The 16101-nt window shown below is 38.0% G+C and overlaps 1 protein-coding gene across 6 annotated transcripts in view; it reads left to right on the top strand.

The window, feature by feature from the left end:
* The window catches only part of PPP2R3A (protein phosphatase 2 regulatory subunit B''alpha), a 210769-nt gene that overhangs the window by 71809 nt on the left and 122859 nt on the right, over positions 1–16101 (top strand). For 5 of the 6 annotated variants that reach the window (XM_049628797.1, XM_049628793.1, XM_049628795.1 and 2 more), the window contains 2 exons: positions 5514–5780; positions 12325–12428. In XM_049628797.1, the coding sequence (XP_049484754.1) occupies positions 5514–5780; positions 12325–12428 (371 nt within the window). Of the gene's footprint in view, positions 1–1471; positions 1925–5513; positions 5781–12324; positions 12429–16101 lie in introns of those variants that run through there. The other variant, XM_049628798.1, reaches the window with a different exon arrangement.

The following is a 16101-nucleotide window of genomic DNA, read 5'->3' as shown; positions in this document are numbered from 1 at the left end:
AAAACCACAGGTTTAGACTTTTAAGCCCAATGTACACATTATCGAGTATTGTCAGAATGTCTTGAAAGGAAATCAAGAAAAAAGGTAAGTTGTAGGAAACAGTGGAAATCCAAAGAATTTAATTCCCACTAAATTAGACAAAAGTTCAGGAGAAGACAGTTGTGAGCTCTGTGAGCTATTTTTGGTTTAGGGGGTTATTTGGTGATACTTGGTTTATATTTTCTAGAAATAGAAAGTAAATATTGATTGAATAATGTGATTGAAAATAAATATTGAAGAGGATATTTGAAGATTTATTTGTAAATGACTAAGGCAGATATTTAGTATATAATAAAATAATAGAATATTTTAAAAATTTGCGATTTCTTTAAAGGTCCTTGAAAAAGAATGTCTCACAAATTCAAGACATATGTCATTGCCATTTGATCATTTTTTGTACCTTTATCGTAGCTAGGTTTCACTCACATGTATCTAAAGCTGCTTTCTTATGGCATCCAATTGTTCTACTTTTTAAAAAAAATTTTTTAATGTTTATGAGAGAGAGGAAGAGACAGAGTGTGAGCGTGGGAGGGGCAGGGGGAGAGGGAGACACAGATTCCGAAGCAGGCTCCAGGCTCCAAGCTGTCAGCACAAAGCCCCGTGTGGGGCTTGAACCCCTGAACAGCAAGATCATGACCTGAGCTGAAGTCGGATGCTTAACTGACTGAGCCACTCAGGCGCTCCCACTTTTTTTTTAATGTATATTTCTTTATTTTGAGAGAGAGAAGGAGCCGGGGTTGGGGGGGGGGGTCGGGTGGGGAGGAGAGAGAGAGAGAATGAGAATCCCAAACAGGCTCCTCGCTTTCAGCGCAAAGCCCAATGGAGGTCTCAAGTCATGAACCCATGAGATCATGACCTGGGTCAAAATCAAGAGTCAGATGTTTAACTGACCAAGCCAGCCAGGAGCCCTTCAGTTGTTCCACTTTCTTAACCAATACTTTGACAATAAATTTCAAATGTGCCCAGATCCAGAATCACTTCCAAAAAGGTATATTAGATAACTAAGATAGTTTTCTACACACAAGCCAGGAAAAAATGATCTAATTTTAAAATATAAGACCAACAGATCTTTCTGTATTAACATTTCAGGATGGAAGTTTGTTTTTCTCCATATTTTAACTGGATATACCTAGAGGGTTTGGGATATTTGCTTCCCTTCAAATAAGAAATAAAAAACTATTCTTAAAATTATAGATTCAAATTTGAAGTGCAGCTTGTTCTTTTTTCAAAAAATACCAAATAGCAAAACCAAAAAAGCTTTATATGTTCTTTTTCTAATAGTTTGAGGAGAAACTGATTTACATGGATTGACACCTCATATACTCTGAGTTTAAGAAGTTAGCATTATCTGAGAAGTTGCTATTTTTAGGTCCAACTGTAATGTTTCTAACTTTGGTGCTAGAGTAGTGGGTGCTTGCTTCCTTTCCCAGAAGGCTCTGTATTCTCAACATGTGCAGGTCAGTTTGACACAAAGCTATCTACAAGGAGCAACAAGCCCATTGCAGGCGTGTTTCTAACTTGAAAATTATGAGCAGGTATTGGGAGCCACTGGCTATATTTGGGAACCAGCTGCATGTCAGTACAAGCATGGATTGTGGTCCCTGGAGACTGGGAGAGCACAATGCTTGAACTTAATTTCTTTTGGAGATAAGAAGAAAATACCTTTCTACCTGACGAGATTGACAACTTACTAAATCTGACTATCTTCAGAAGTGTGCTGGACAGTTGCTAAGTAAACATCCACTTTTCAAAGATGATGATCAAGGAAACATCTCTACGAAGGGACCCGGATTTAAGGGGAGAGTTAGCTTTCCTGGCAAGGGGCTGTGATTTTGTTCTCCCATCAAGGTTTAAGAAGCGGCTGAAGTCATTTCAGCAGACACAGGTTTGGAACTTAGGTGTTTCTTTTAAACTATTTTTATTACTAATAAAACCACCCAGTGAACTAACTTACAAATAATTTTACAGCTCACTTGATATTAGAGCAAGGAATTAATCTGTGTCCTCTATTCAGCTATTTGCAGAAAGCTATTTGTAGAGAGATTCCAACAGGTTTAAAAATAGACCTTCTGGACCTGAAGTACAGTACTCACATTTTTCTCTTGTAGAGAGGGAATCTAGTTTTAGAGACAATAAATACACCTTAACAAATATTTTACAGTTTACAAATTTTAATAGAAATCTCTTTGAGAAATTAGAATTTCTTGTTGGCACTTTGAATCGATAAACTATGTTTGTATTAACATACTTACATCTGTAATGAATTGTTTTTAAAGTATCAGTCCTGGTTATCTCTTTTTTTTTTTTTTTTGAAGGAAGAACTAGTTATATATATAGACAGTTGTGTGGGTGTGCTATAATATATGTGGGTAGCAAAGGATGGCAATTAATTTCTGGGTTGTCCTCCCTCAGCACGCTGTGATAGTAAGTCATTTCTGCCTGTGATGACAACTTTGTGGAACCCATGCTTACTTGCTTATACCCATAAGGCCGGTGTTTTACCAAACAACTTGCCTCACCTTGAATACAATACAAATCAAGGGTCATATAAGTGATGGTCACCCAGAATTCAACAAGAAACCATAGTTTTATAGTTATTCTGATCCAGGGTACTTTCAAATTGAGTGAACCATATGAAGTTGCTTTAAAAAAAAAAAAAAGTCAAAAATGGTCAAATATTGGAAATGCTACAATGACATAGTAGTGTAAGGGTATCTAAATGATACTATGTTTATAGGCTAAAACTGAAATGTAGAATTGAGATATTTTACCTAGCTAGTTCTATATTAATGCTGTTTCTAAATTTGAATGATACAGTTTAATTCAAAATGAGCAGATGCTAAACTTGCCAGTAAATCTGACAACTTTCGCATTACTGTCTTTTAATCTATAATATTTATAAAGGGTCAGTTTTATTAAACTAAATTATGTGTCTTTCATTTAATTCAGTGGAAAGAAAATTGATAACACATAAAAGTACAAAATAAATGCATTTTTTCTTTTCCCTTTTAAATATTAACATCAATTTTATTAAATATGGGATTAACCTATGAATTGATAAATACTTGCCAATCAGTGAATTGCTTCATGTTAAGAAGTACAGTAAGGAGAAGAAGGTACCTTATATAATTGAATATTTCCCCTTTAAATAAAAACCGTGACAGGTAGCCAGGGTTTGTTCTCAATTGTTACTTATTTCTGTCAAAGTAAAAGTGTAGAGTTAATATAGAAGGTCTTGTTCTAAACCTTCTCCACTAGCATGTGCTCACGAATCAATTGGGCTTCATCCACAGTGGCACCAGTGGTCTTAATCCTATGGTTATAACTTCCCAGGATGTCACACCATGGGAAACATTTTGGGGAAAGAAAAAAAGAATTTTCATGATTGTATACTTGTAGTCTCATAAACCTCTTTGAGCATAGAATAACAGAAAGGGAATGACAGTGATATAAATGACCTATTTATATATAAATGTAAAGCCCCCTGAAGAATTATATGCCTTCTTGTAGAAGTTTAGGAACAGTGTCTACTGTTGTTGACTCCTGGGACTGTGTAATAATATTTACAGATTTAGCATTAAAGCAGAGAGAAATGTTTACTTAGAATAGATTATCAATTTGTTAAATCAGAAGTGGCTTGTAAACTTTAAAGTGTTTTACAAATGTAAATGATTATTTTATTTATTATTGAATCTGAAGGATCATGCTAAATTATGTTTAATCTTTTGAGAATCTCATGCTTTGGCCTTATGACTCATTTTCTTAAATAAGGACATATCTATGCCTAGCACTGTTCTGGACCTTTTACCTATGTTACTTCCTGTAATTTCCTGTAATCTTCACAACAACTTCTAAGAAGTAGGGGTTATAATCTGCTTTATTACTAAAATTCTAAAAGGTAAAGTAACTTTCCTGAGGTCACAGAAGCTAAGCATCACTGTTTTCTGTTAAGCTTTTCATATTTCATGAGCCTCACTTCTCTCTGTGCCATTTCTTCCTTGACTTTGCTTTATAGGGGTGACATTCTGATACTGCAGTAAAGTCTTGGTGTGACCAACTGGACTTTAATGTCCCCAGTAGTAGTAATGTATGAGCAGACTCCATTCTATGTATTAGTGTCAGATATTAACCTGAGACGGGCCATGTATGACAAAAGCAGATTAAATCACATATTTGTGTGAATGAAGTTTATCTTCCTCTAATACTCATGCTTTTCAAGGGTAGCCAAGATTTTTATCCTGAATGTAAAGATCATGTTATGAGCCCATATGTCAAAAGGAAATATGATATTCAGATCTACTACTTCAGATAAATCATTATTCAAATTTTAAGAATGGCATTAGCACAATTTAAAGAAAATGAATATTTGAGTAATATTTTGTGTTCATGGTAGTCAACAGTCATGTCCATCTCTCATACTTCATGTAGTATATAACACAATGCCATGCTCATGCGCCTTGATAGATAATTTGGTCAAAATTAAGAGAATAAATTAAAACTCTGAAAATCTTCATGGAATCTCTTTTGCTTTTTCTGTTAGGAAGCTCAGAACTAAATTTAGTCCTCATTGGTAAAGTAGTCCTCTACCTGAATGTTAGTGTACCTCCCCTCCCCTAAATCATGGATAATCTTAATCTCCTCATTGCCCTCCTCCCTCCCCTACCTCACTTTTATGCTCTCTCCTTTCTCATGTCTCCATATGGCATAACACCTCAAATCCTTTTTGGAAAAAGGAATGATATAAACTATAAGTGAGGTAATAAGCTATGAATGGGGTTTGGCCGTGATGAAATTAATGACCATGATCCTTGCCTCTTAGAGGTTACCAAAAATGAAAGTAATGTGTATCATGGAAAAAAAATGGCATGCCCCAAGGGGCAAGTAAATCAGTCTGGTGGAAGATATCCCGAAACTAAAATGCTTTAATTTTCTTCACAAGACTTTTCTCTGCATCATGAACTGGCAGTGATTTTACCTAGACAAAGTCAAACTAGAGAGAAAAAGGTAAAAGGATACCCCCGACCAATACATTTTAGATTTATGTATTTTGAAAGAACTTATTCTGTCTGCCTGTTGAAGGAGAGGTAGAAATATGAAGAAAGATGAAGAATAGTCTTCAAAAAGGATTTATTATTTCCTTTTCCAACAGACTAAGAATACAGCTTGAGATTCTTAATGTGTCAACTAACATTACTCTTAAATATCTGGCACATAATTGATGGGAAATGTACTGTAGGATTTTAAAAGCATAAATCTGTGTAAATTCAGGTATTGACAGATAATTAATGTATTTATTTAGTATGGATAGGCATTCCCTAGAAGCACACTTATCATCCTCTACAGTAGAGTGAGCTCTTACTGTCTCTAATTGTGGCTGCTTGTATTTATGCCCAACTTCTTGTTACTGGTGAGGACTTTCAAGAAGTATATGCTGTTTAGAATTTCTGTGTTTCATAATCACATTCTCCTTCCAGATTCAAAATAAACCAGAAAAGAAACCTGGAACACCACTTCCACCTACAGCCACCTTTCCAAGTAGTCCCCGACCTCTCTCCCCTGTTCCTCATGTGAATAATGTTGTGAATGCACCATTGTCCATAAACATTCCACGGTTCTACTTTCCTGAAGGACTCCCAGATGCCTGCAGTAACCATGAACAGACTCTAAGCAAAATTGAAACTGCTTTCATGGATATTGAAGATCAGAAAGCAGACATCTATGAAATGGGAAAAATTGCAAAGGTAATATAACTACTAAATAATGTATAATCTCTCTTTCTCTAGCAATCCCAGTCTTCCTCTCTTCAGTGCCTCTTTGCTCTCCTTTTAAGCATGGCTAGGTTTTTTCCTATGTTGAAAAAATGTATTTGATCCTGATATATCATCTGTGGTCCTATTTCATGGAACTCATAAGTTTGAAAAAATCTTAGTGGTCTTCTAGTCCATCTTCCCATTTAAGATAGGAATTCCACCCATGACATCATTAACACATAAATTCATTCTCTGCTTGAATGCTTTCAGTGACCAGAAGCTCACTATCTTGCCAAACAACCTGTTTCATTATTAAATATCCTTACTTGTTAGAAAATTTTTCCTCGTATTGAATATGAATCTTTTTTCGTTCTTACCCATTAATCATAACTCTTCCCTGAGCCAGGCAAGGAATGATTGGGCCAGCTCAACACTAATTCTACTCAGAAATAAATGGATTTTCCACTAGGAACCAAGTCTTTAATATTTTCCAGTATACCCACCTGCTTCTAATTAAGATCTTAGCCTCTCATGCTAGGACAACTGAATATCTTCAGTAACTGGATCCTCCATCTCCAGTCTCCTAGAACAATTAATACTGAGCACAGAATCAGATTTTATTTGATCATGCCATTCCCTAGCTCAGCAGTATTCAGGGATTCCTCCCATCTATAGCAGTACTTTGTTTTGTTTGGGTTTTATTTTTATCATGCATGTAAATTGAAGAGTCAGATCATATCTCAGGATTTAGCAGTGGTTTCAGGTGGTGCTGCAAGAGGCAGAAGGATTTAGTAGACTAAGGTTTGCATGTGGGCAAGTAGGAGACCAAGTTGAAGGTCCCAAGACCCCATGCACACTTTCACAGTTCCCCTACTTTCAGGAATAATATTTTAAAGTTTGGAAACTACTGATCTTGAAGATAAAGCCCAAACTACTATTACCTGCATGAGCCTGACCTACTTGCCCTCCCACAGGCATGCCTCTGTGTTTGGGCTCTCATACTTCTCCCTTCCATAATGGGCTTCCACTCCTGACAACCCCCGCATAACCCATCTTTTAAGACCTAACTTCTATCATGTCTTTGGAGAAGTCCCCAAATCCCTACTCCAGTCATGCCATGTCCTTTTCTCTACCTGCTGTCAGAACATTTGCTACTACTATTAAATAATTTGTAAATAGAGTGGTTTTAGGGGAAGTGAAAAGGAATTCTTTTATTCCCCCTTTGTTCACCCCCCCATCTTAGAACTTGCTTGTTGATCCCTTAGATGTTTCTAATGAAAAGTAAACTGACATTGCAAAAATAAGAACTCACCTATCTCTACTTATTTTAGACATGAGGAAACTAAAGTCCCATGAGTACCTGAAGTCACAGAACTAGCACACGTCAGGAGACAAGTCCTCCAACTCCTGGCGTTGTGCTGTTTATACCATATGTTATCTCCCCTGAACATATGCTAACATACCATTAGCAAACTTCCAGTCAGTATCCACCCAAATAAATCACAGGTTCTTTCAGGGCACTGCCATTTTCTTACCCAAAGCTTTGAGAGATGGCAACTCTATGAGCCAAGATGGTAAATTATCTGAATGGGCTGGAACCATGAATCTAAATCCAAAAGACAGAATTCAGCAAGGCTGAATGAAATCTACGTTTAGAGATAACATGTTAACTGCATAAATGCCAAACGGTTATTTCTAACCTGGAGACTGTGAGAGAGAAACAGGCAGTTACGTGGACTGTTTCAGGCAGGCAGACAAGGAGAAACTGTCCAGATTAAGGGACATAGTAGTTCCCTGGTGCTGTGCTGGGCTCACCACATCTGGAAAGCCAATCCAGATGGCATTTAGTGCCTCACTGACAGAGACCTATAGCCTGTTCTGTTTGGAATACAAGTCCTATAGGACTTCAGCCTTCCTCTGAATATTCCCAACCCCTGACTGAGGGTCCTATTCTCCTCTGCCTTTCTGTTGCCTTGTCTCCCCACTCCCACTCTGGTCCTCCCACCCCTGTATTGTGGTAGCCCTTGCCCTGCTCCATGGTTCAGTGAGAAGAGAGCAGAAAAGCTAAGGACTCCACAGATGGTCAAGAGAGGTGTAGGAAAGAATGTAGTCCAGTCAGGGTAGGGGTCTGTGCATGCTGGGGAGTCAGAGGAAGGACTTTGCTCTTTCTAGGTAATGAGGATCAATCCGTATGTGATATCAGGAAAAACTGCCAGTGTTGAAGCTGACAACATAGAGAAATTTAAAAATTGTGTTTAGCCCTGGTAATAGTAACATATAACAATGTACCGCTTACACCAAATTGTCATGTGGCACAATAGCCAGTATACATGTACTGTCTGAATAACTTGTCTGAATCATACTTGATTGTAGCCCTCCATTCCCTTCATGAGTACCAGGCATTTGTGTTCATTGCTCTTAGACCTTAATTGTCAGCTCACACATCAGGGTAAATTGGTCATACTTCAAAAAGTTAAAACTAACATTGCATATAAAAATGAAGATGGGTACATAGTAACCTCAGTAGGTATCACAAGTGTATTGGTTTGTCTTGTTTTGTTTTGCCTTACTCTATTAGTTCATTTTATTGGATTTTGCCTCTTCATTTTTTAGATCATTTATTTTTTTATTTTTGTTATTGTTGAGGTATAGCTGCCACATAGTGTTAGATATTAGTTTCAGGTGTACAACATAGTGACTTGACAAGCCTATACATTATGCTATGCTCACCACAAGTATAGCTAAAAATCATTTATTTAAAAAGTTTAGTTAATCATTTCTTCCATTTAGCTAATCCACATTTCATCCAGCATTTAGTTGGCTGTGGCTCTTAACATGCACGAAGCAGTCCTGTTTTCAGTTATTTTTTACTATGCAGATTGGTCTTCTCTGACACTAGGCAGTGGACTCTATGCCTGTAGCACCTGTGCTGCACGTGCTTGGATTCTCATGACAAGCTGGTTGTAGGTAAAGGAGAAGAAAGACAGCCTTTAAGGGACAATGAAGCAAGAGGGGGTTGGAGCAATCAGTGAACACTTCTCTGAATTCTTGTAGTCTATAAAGCTCTTTGGAAGGCCAGCTTGAGTTTGCAATCCACTCTTAGTGCCACTTAAGTGTAGCTGTAGGGACTGGGGTCTTTTTTTTTTTTTTTTTTTTTTTTTGAAGTGCAAAGAAAACACTATGTTTATGAAATCTGCATCTGTTGGTGAAGTTTAGCTCATTCATCTTTGACCTCAAACAGCCTTAGAGAAGTTAATCGCAATTTCTGATTAAATTCTCAGTGTGTAGTCTGTACTTTTTTCCACAGCTCTAAGTGATGACAGAGAAGAAATTAATCTAGAGAATGAATCTAAGAGAAAAGCAGTGTAGGAACATACACTGAAGAACAGTAAGAAACGTGCTTGTTAGAGACTGGGCCAGAAGACTCGCCATTGAGTTTTGGCCTCTAGCAGGAGGTTGAGGAAGAAGAGTGAGGCTGTCTTCTGAACAATACACTGTCAGCTCCTCTTTTCTGGCTGAGGGAGCACTGCCTTGACCTGTCATGCCTGTGTCCTGTAAGCCAACTTCTCTGTATCATTATTTCTTCGTCTCCAGTATGGGCTGAAAATACCTGCCCTCTTCTTCGTGGGGATCATGTGATGATCGAATGAAATAACATTTTAAAATGTTAAAGAACATTCCACATGTGTTAGGTAATCATCTCTTCCTGTTTGACTCATTAAACAACTTGCTTTCAATTCTTTATGTTGTTGGGCCATTCTTCGATCAAATTATAGATGTTCAGTTTTCCTTGCTCCAGCAACTTTGATTACCATAGACTGACTCTTGGTACCTCCCCTAAATCTGAGTTTCCTAACCCCATTTTCTGTATCTCTCCATATCCCCACTTGTCATCCATTCTTTTCCTTTGCAAAAAGTCTTGACACTGACTTGTTCTCTCCTCTGTTAAAGTCTCTGTTCTGCTGCCCTCGGATTAATATCATTTACTTTTTTGGGCTTCTTATTGATCTCCTGGCTCCCTTTGTCTTAATTCTTTGATTTTTGAGCAGGTGCAGCTGGCCATACATTTTTTTAAGTAACCAAAGTGTAACATCTGCATTGCATTTTTTTCCTTTGTCATTTTCTCCAAGGACTAATACTCTCCTGCTGCCTAATACATGGCTACTTAGGGTACCCCACTATGAGAAAAATAGGCCAGCCCTTACCAATCTATTTTAAAACATATCCATTCTATACATTATCTCTTAGAATTTTGCCTTTGATTTTGCCTTTGACATAGAAATTTATGTGTTGGTCTCTCTGTCACTTACTACTCCTTAGGAGCTGACATGTATGCATTTTAACAGAAGTCTTCTAGAGAAAAGAGTATAATTCAAGCGAAAGAAAGTTGTTTAATAGTGGAAGTAGCCCCACAGGATGTAGTCAGCACACAGCCCCAGGTAGTGTTTCAGCTAAGAATGGTAACCACTTCCTGAAGTTGAGCTAGAAGATTCCTGAGCCCTTCCAATTCTAAAAAATCTGTGAGTGACTATAATGGTGGGAGTTTCAAGCACTTTGGCAAGCCAGTTCCAATCTCTCCCTCTATGTACTTTCTCCGTTTGGGGCTCTGCACTCTTGCCTCTATAATACAGACTATTCTTTTAAGCTTTCCTAGCAGTTGCCAGTAGCCTGTCATATCTAAGAACATTTTCTTGGCAAACTACCATTCTGCATGAAAGGGAGAATTGGAAAGTGGATTTGACAGTTTACCACCCAAAGGATATTAATTGTGAGCTTTGTACTTTGGCAATCATAATTTACACAATAAACAAAATCCATTTGGTTGCTAAGCAACACCTTTCCCTCATTCCCGACCTCATTGGTGGTATTTGACCTTTGGACTTAAGAAATCTTAAGGTCTACCCTGTTTGCAGAACATGCTTGCTTTAGTGGCCCAGGCAGGAGCAGCCTCTTAATTCTGCCCTGTACTTACCTCCCATGGCTTGAATTTCACCTTCCATATCCTCATCTCCGACATGAATCCAGCAACCTTGGGTGTTCTGTCATCATAACTCAGAGTCATTATCTCAGACGAGATACTCTTCAGGCTTCTGTGGTGATTCCACATGCACTGAGACTTCACACCAGGAACAGCTTCTCTAGAATCCAGTATGGATTCACATCTAGTGAGCCTCCAAAGGAAAAGCTTCCATTTTTAGAATGATGAAAGCTCAACAGATTCTGTGTCTAATATGAATAATAAGACTGTCTTTAATTACAAGATACACCTCTTTGAAGGGGTCCAAATTTGGGAGTATGTTTTATGTGCATATACAAAATTGAGAACATTCAGAAACTATTTCTCTGCTATTATTTAGATATTATTACTTGAAAGAATTTTCCCTCTAGGAAAAAAGTAGGTAAATTTGGTAAGAAGTCTTTCTTGTAAGAGTATAATTAATTGAAAGAAATAGCTTTTTATTGAAGAAACAAAATCAACACCTTTTAGAGTATTACAGTTTCATATTCATTCCCAGCACCTCCTAAGGCTTCTATTATATGTAGTCATTTGTGGTTGCTTCTAATATATAAATAAATGATAGTGTTTAGTTTTTATCTTTAATCTTTTACCTGAATTATAACCATTTAAAATAGATGCCTGTCTGCTTTGGATTTTCTCTCTCTCTCTCTCTCTCTTTCTCTTTCTCTTTCTCTTTCTCTTTCTCTCTCTACCCCTCCCCTGCTCATGTTCTGTCTCTCTCTCAAAAATAAATAAACACTAAAAAAAAAAAAATTGGGTGGCGGCGCGGAGTGGGGGGGAGTTGGTGCCTTTGTGGCTCAGTTGGTTAAGCCTCTGACTTAGGCTCAGGTCATGATCTTGTGGTTCATGAGTTCGAGCCCCACATCAGGCTCTGTGCTGAAAGTTCGGACCCTGGAGCCTCCTTCAGATAATGTATCTCCCTCTCTCTCTGCCCCTCACCCCCTCATGCTGTCTCTCTCTCTATCTCTATCTCAAAAATAAGTAAATATTTAAAAAAAAATTTTTTTTTAATTAGATGGCTATTTTCTTGAGCAATCTAGACTTTTCCAGTTCTTCCTGACCCTGGGGCTTAATAACATAATAGGCAAAGGAGAGAGGGAGATGTGTGGGAGAGTATATTAATACCAGTGACCAAGTATTAAATGTGGCTGGCTGTAGGACATATACAACCATGACATTCAGTCATTTTTCTTTTTCGAAGGTAGAAAATATATGATGTGAGAATGGTAGGAAGGGAGACTGGTTACTTTATCAGGAAAGGGAAAGACATATCACTGTAGATGATCTTGGAGAAAAGGTCAGATGGATTTCCATTTCCTTCATTAAACATGGAATCTTCTTGTTTCCCCTCTGTCTCTTTCTGAATCTACCATAGCTGATGTATTTGCTTCTGCCCCAGTTTGGCTCCCTCAAGCACCTGTGACACAAAGGCTAAAAGCCACAAAGGCCCATTGTTTGGCTGTGTCATCATTTCAACACCCCTTGGCTTACACTGTATTTGTGTTTTATTTGCAGCTCTGTGGCTGTCCTCTTTATTGGAAAGCCCCCATGTTCCGGGCTGCAGGGGGAGAGAGGACAGGATTTGTGTCCGCACAGTCATTCATTGCCGTGTGGAGAAAGTAAGTATATGACCAGTCACTCCAGGGCTAGGCAAAGAATTGTCTGGTTCTCACAAGGTGCTTTTTAAAGGTCACTTATTTTACACATTCATTAATTTTTCTTTACCCTTTATTTCAACAAGTAAAATTCAGTGATTCACACTTATTTATAACCACACAAATTTTTTCCATAATCTTTATCTACATGTCTCTAATCAGTGAAAGAGATCTTGAAAGATACCTTTTTAGTAACTCTTTGATAGTTTCTTAGTTTTACTTGTTAAATTTGGGTCTTAGAATTTGACTCTGGTAGCAGTGGCATAAAAGTAGAGTCTCCTCAGGGCACCTGGGTGACTCAGTAGGTTAAGTGCTTGACTTGATTGCAGCTCAGGTCATGATCTCACAGTTCATGAGTTCAAGCCCCATGTCAGGCTCTATGCTGACAGTGCAGTTCCCGCTTGGAACTCACTCTGTCTTTCTCTCTCTCTGCCCCTTCCCCACTCCCGTGTGTGCGCTTGCTCGCTCTCTCTCTCTCAAAATTAAGCTTTAAAAAAAAAGTAGACTCTCCTTTAAGGGGAGCAGACCATATGTGTCATGTGAAAAATACAGCTTCCGGGGGCGCCTGGTTGGCTCAATCGGTTAAGTGTCCAACTCCTGATTTCAGCTCAGGTCTATGATGTCACGGATCGTCATAAGTGTACTCTTAATCCCCATCACCTGTTTCACCTCTGACAAGTTTTCTTTCATTTTAACCTTCTTTTTTTTTTCTTCCTTCTTCTTTATAAGTTATTTCTTGATATATTTATACATTTTAAGAGAATGTCACAGCTTGCCCCTTCTACCTCTTAACTGACCGGACTTCTTTACATATGTTTATAGCCTTGTTTACATGTGTTCTGCTCACATTTTTTGGGCTAGATACCCTTCCTGGTAAACTATTGGGAAATGCCATTCACCTGTTATCCTCATTGTCGTCATCATTATTATTACTTAAAATCAACATATAATAGCAGAATTCAGCACACAGATTCCTTCTGTTCCCTTCATGCCACCTAAAAAGCCCTTAGCAGTATAATGCTTGAGAATAGTAGGTGATTGATAAGTGTATTCTTATTTTTTTTTTTTAATTTTTTTTTTTTTTAACATTTTATTTATTTTTGAGACAGGGAGAGACAGAGCATGAACAGGGGAGGGTCAGAGAGAGGGAGACACAGAATCCGAAACAGGCTCCAGGCTCTGATCTGTCAGCACAGAGCCCGACGCGGGGCTCGAACTCACAGACCACGAGATCATGACCTGAGCCGAAGTCGGCCGCTTAACCGACTGAGCCACCCAGGCGCCCCAGTGTATTCTTATTTTTAAAAATCTAGCAGCAAGTTGAGTTCACCAAGTTCTTTCTGCATTACATTAGAACAACAGCTATAAGAGTATATAGAACTCCTATCAGTTAATGAACTTTTTGTTAAAGAACCATACCAATGCTAACTGTTAAAATGCTTCATGTTGTCCAGGTGAATTTTAGTCATTTTGTTACAGAGAATAGTTCTAAGTTGTCTGAATACCAAGAACTGAAAGGGCCCTAGGAGAATCATTCCTCATACACTATCTAGTTGACACTTCAAAGTCAGTGCCATGATCACCATTCCACGTCTCCTGTAGCAAATAGAAAACTGCTGGATAAAATCTAAGAAATACCTTTTTTTTTTTTTTACATGTGTTGATAAGTAGTCATAAAAGTCAGGGAATTCATTAGAGGCTAGAAATAGCATAAAAGTGCTAATTAACAGGAGTGAACCAGCAAAAGAATTGGCATTTCCCCTTAGGGTATTTATCATCAGTATTTCTGGCAGCCTAGAACCTACAGGAAGGAAATAGAGCCTAGGGCCTGAACAGTAGAGAAGTCAGCTTGGATTCCCTCTCCTTTTCCCACCAGTAAAGCCAAGACTTTAGCTGGGTGGTCCAATTATGTCCTAATTATTATTGTTATTTTGAATCAGCATGTAACAGTAGCAGAATTAAAGAACTTGAAATGTATACATGTTCTAACTTTTGTTCAGCTAACTTCTTTCACCCTGGTAAATATCAGGCCCTGAAAAAGCCTTAGCTGGATAGAGTATGAACCAAGGGTAGAAAGAATATAGATGCTGCACAACTCTTGTCAGAGGTACCTTTAGCCATTGAGATCAGCATTGTTGGTCATCTAACAATCTGTGAAAGCGACAAGAAGTGAGTTATAATTGTTTCAGAAAAAAACTTTGAATAAGCTGAGAGATTGAAAAAAAAGGAAGTAGTCTATTACAGAAGAGATTAGAGCCAGAAAGAAGTAATTATTTTAGGTCATTCTGAATATTCTAGAACCCTACATTTGTGAGCCAAAGGGTGACTATAGCAAAGGAAAACTGTTAACCAACTTGAGTTACCTGTAGTTAACCACATAATCTTAATAACAGCCAGGTTTTTTGTCTTAAGACTGTGTGTCACTGAAAAGGTGGACATTTATGTTGGTAGGTAGAGCAGCAGCAGCAGCAGCTACAGCAGCTGTGTCCTTTTTTTTTTTTTTTAATATTTATTCATTTTTGAGAGAGTGTGAATTGGGGAGGAGCAGAGAGAGAGGGAAACACAGAATCTGAAGCAGGCTCCAGGTTCTGAGCTGTCAGTGCAGAGCCCGATGCAGGGCTCAAACTCACAAACCGTGAGGTCATGACCTGAGCTGAAGTCATAGGCTTACCGACTGAGCCACCCAGACGCCCCTAGCTGTGTTCTTTTATTGAGATGGATCATTTTAATTTTATCTCTAGGGAAAGGATATTTTTACAAAAGGCAAAGGGGAAAAAAGACACAAAGCACAAGTCTTCATTTTAGGTAACTACAGGAAACTGTTTATGAAGTCATACAGCATGACTAACTGTCCCTGTCTTTTTTCATTTGAAAAAACATTTCTGTGACTAGATTAAGTGTATGTCTGTATATTAGTCTTATTTTATGACCCACACTAAAATGGTTGGAGCGCCCTCTAGTGGGAGCTCCTTTCTGCGTTCTTAAAATGCCCTTTTATTTTATTTTATTTTATTTATTTTATTTTATTTTATTTTATGTTTGTATGTTTTTATTTAAATTCCAGTTCGTTAACATACAGTGTGATAGTAGTTTCAGGTGTAAAACACTACCATTCAGCATGGGCTTATCACAAAAAGTGCCCTCTTTAAACCCCCATCACCTATTTCACTCATCCCTCTACCACTGTCACCCCTGGTAACCATCAGTTTGTTCTCTGTTGTTAAGAGTCTGTATCTTGGCTTTTAAAATGCCTTTTAAGGGATGCCTCGGTGGCTCCGTTGGTTGAGTATCCAACTCTTGATTTTTGCTCAGGTCATGACCCCAGGGTTGTGGGATCCAGGCCTGGGTTACCCTCTGTGCTGACCTTGGAGCCTGCTTAAGATTCTCTCTCTCCCTCTGCCCTTTTCCCCTGCTCATGCACTCTCTCAAAATAGAATAGAATAAAATAAAATAATTAAAAATAGTAATAAAATGCCTTTTAAAAGCAGAGGTGCTTTAAGGGAGACCCAGATATAGCTATTTGGGGAGACTAAGCAGCTGAGCATGATGGTTTGAGTTATCATACTGATCTTGAAGATGTGTGTTTATTTTTGCAATTTTTTTTTTTTTTTTTTTTTTTTTTTTTTTTTTTTTTTTT

Source organism: Panthera uncia, chromosome C2 (genome assembly GCF_023721935.1).
Source record: "Panthera uncia isolate 11264 chromosome C2, Puncia_PCG_1.0, whole genome shotgun sequence".
In the NCBI taxonomy this organism is placed as follows: domain Eukaryota; kingdom Metazoa; phylum Chordata; class Mammalia; order Carnivora; family Felidae; genus Panthera; species Panthera uncia.
This window is presented reverse-complemented; position numbering and strand designations above follow the sequence as displayed.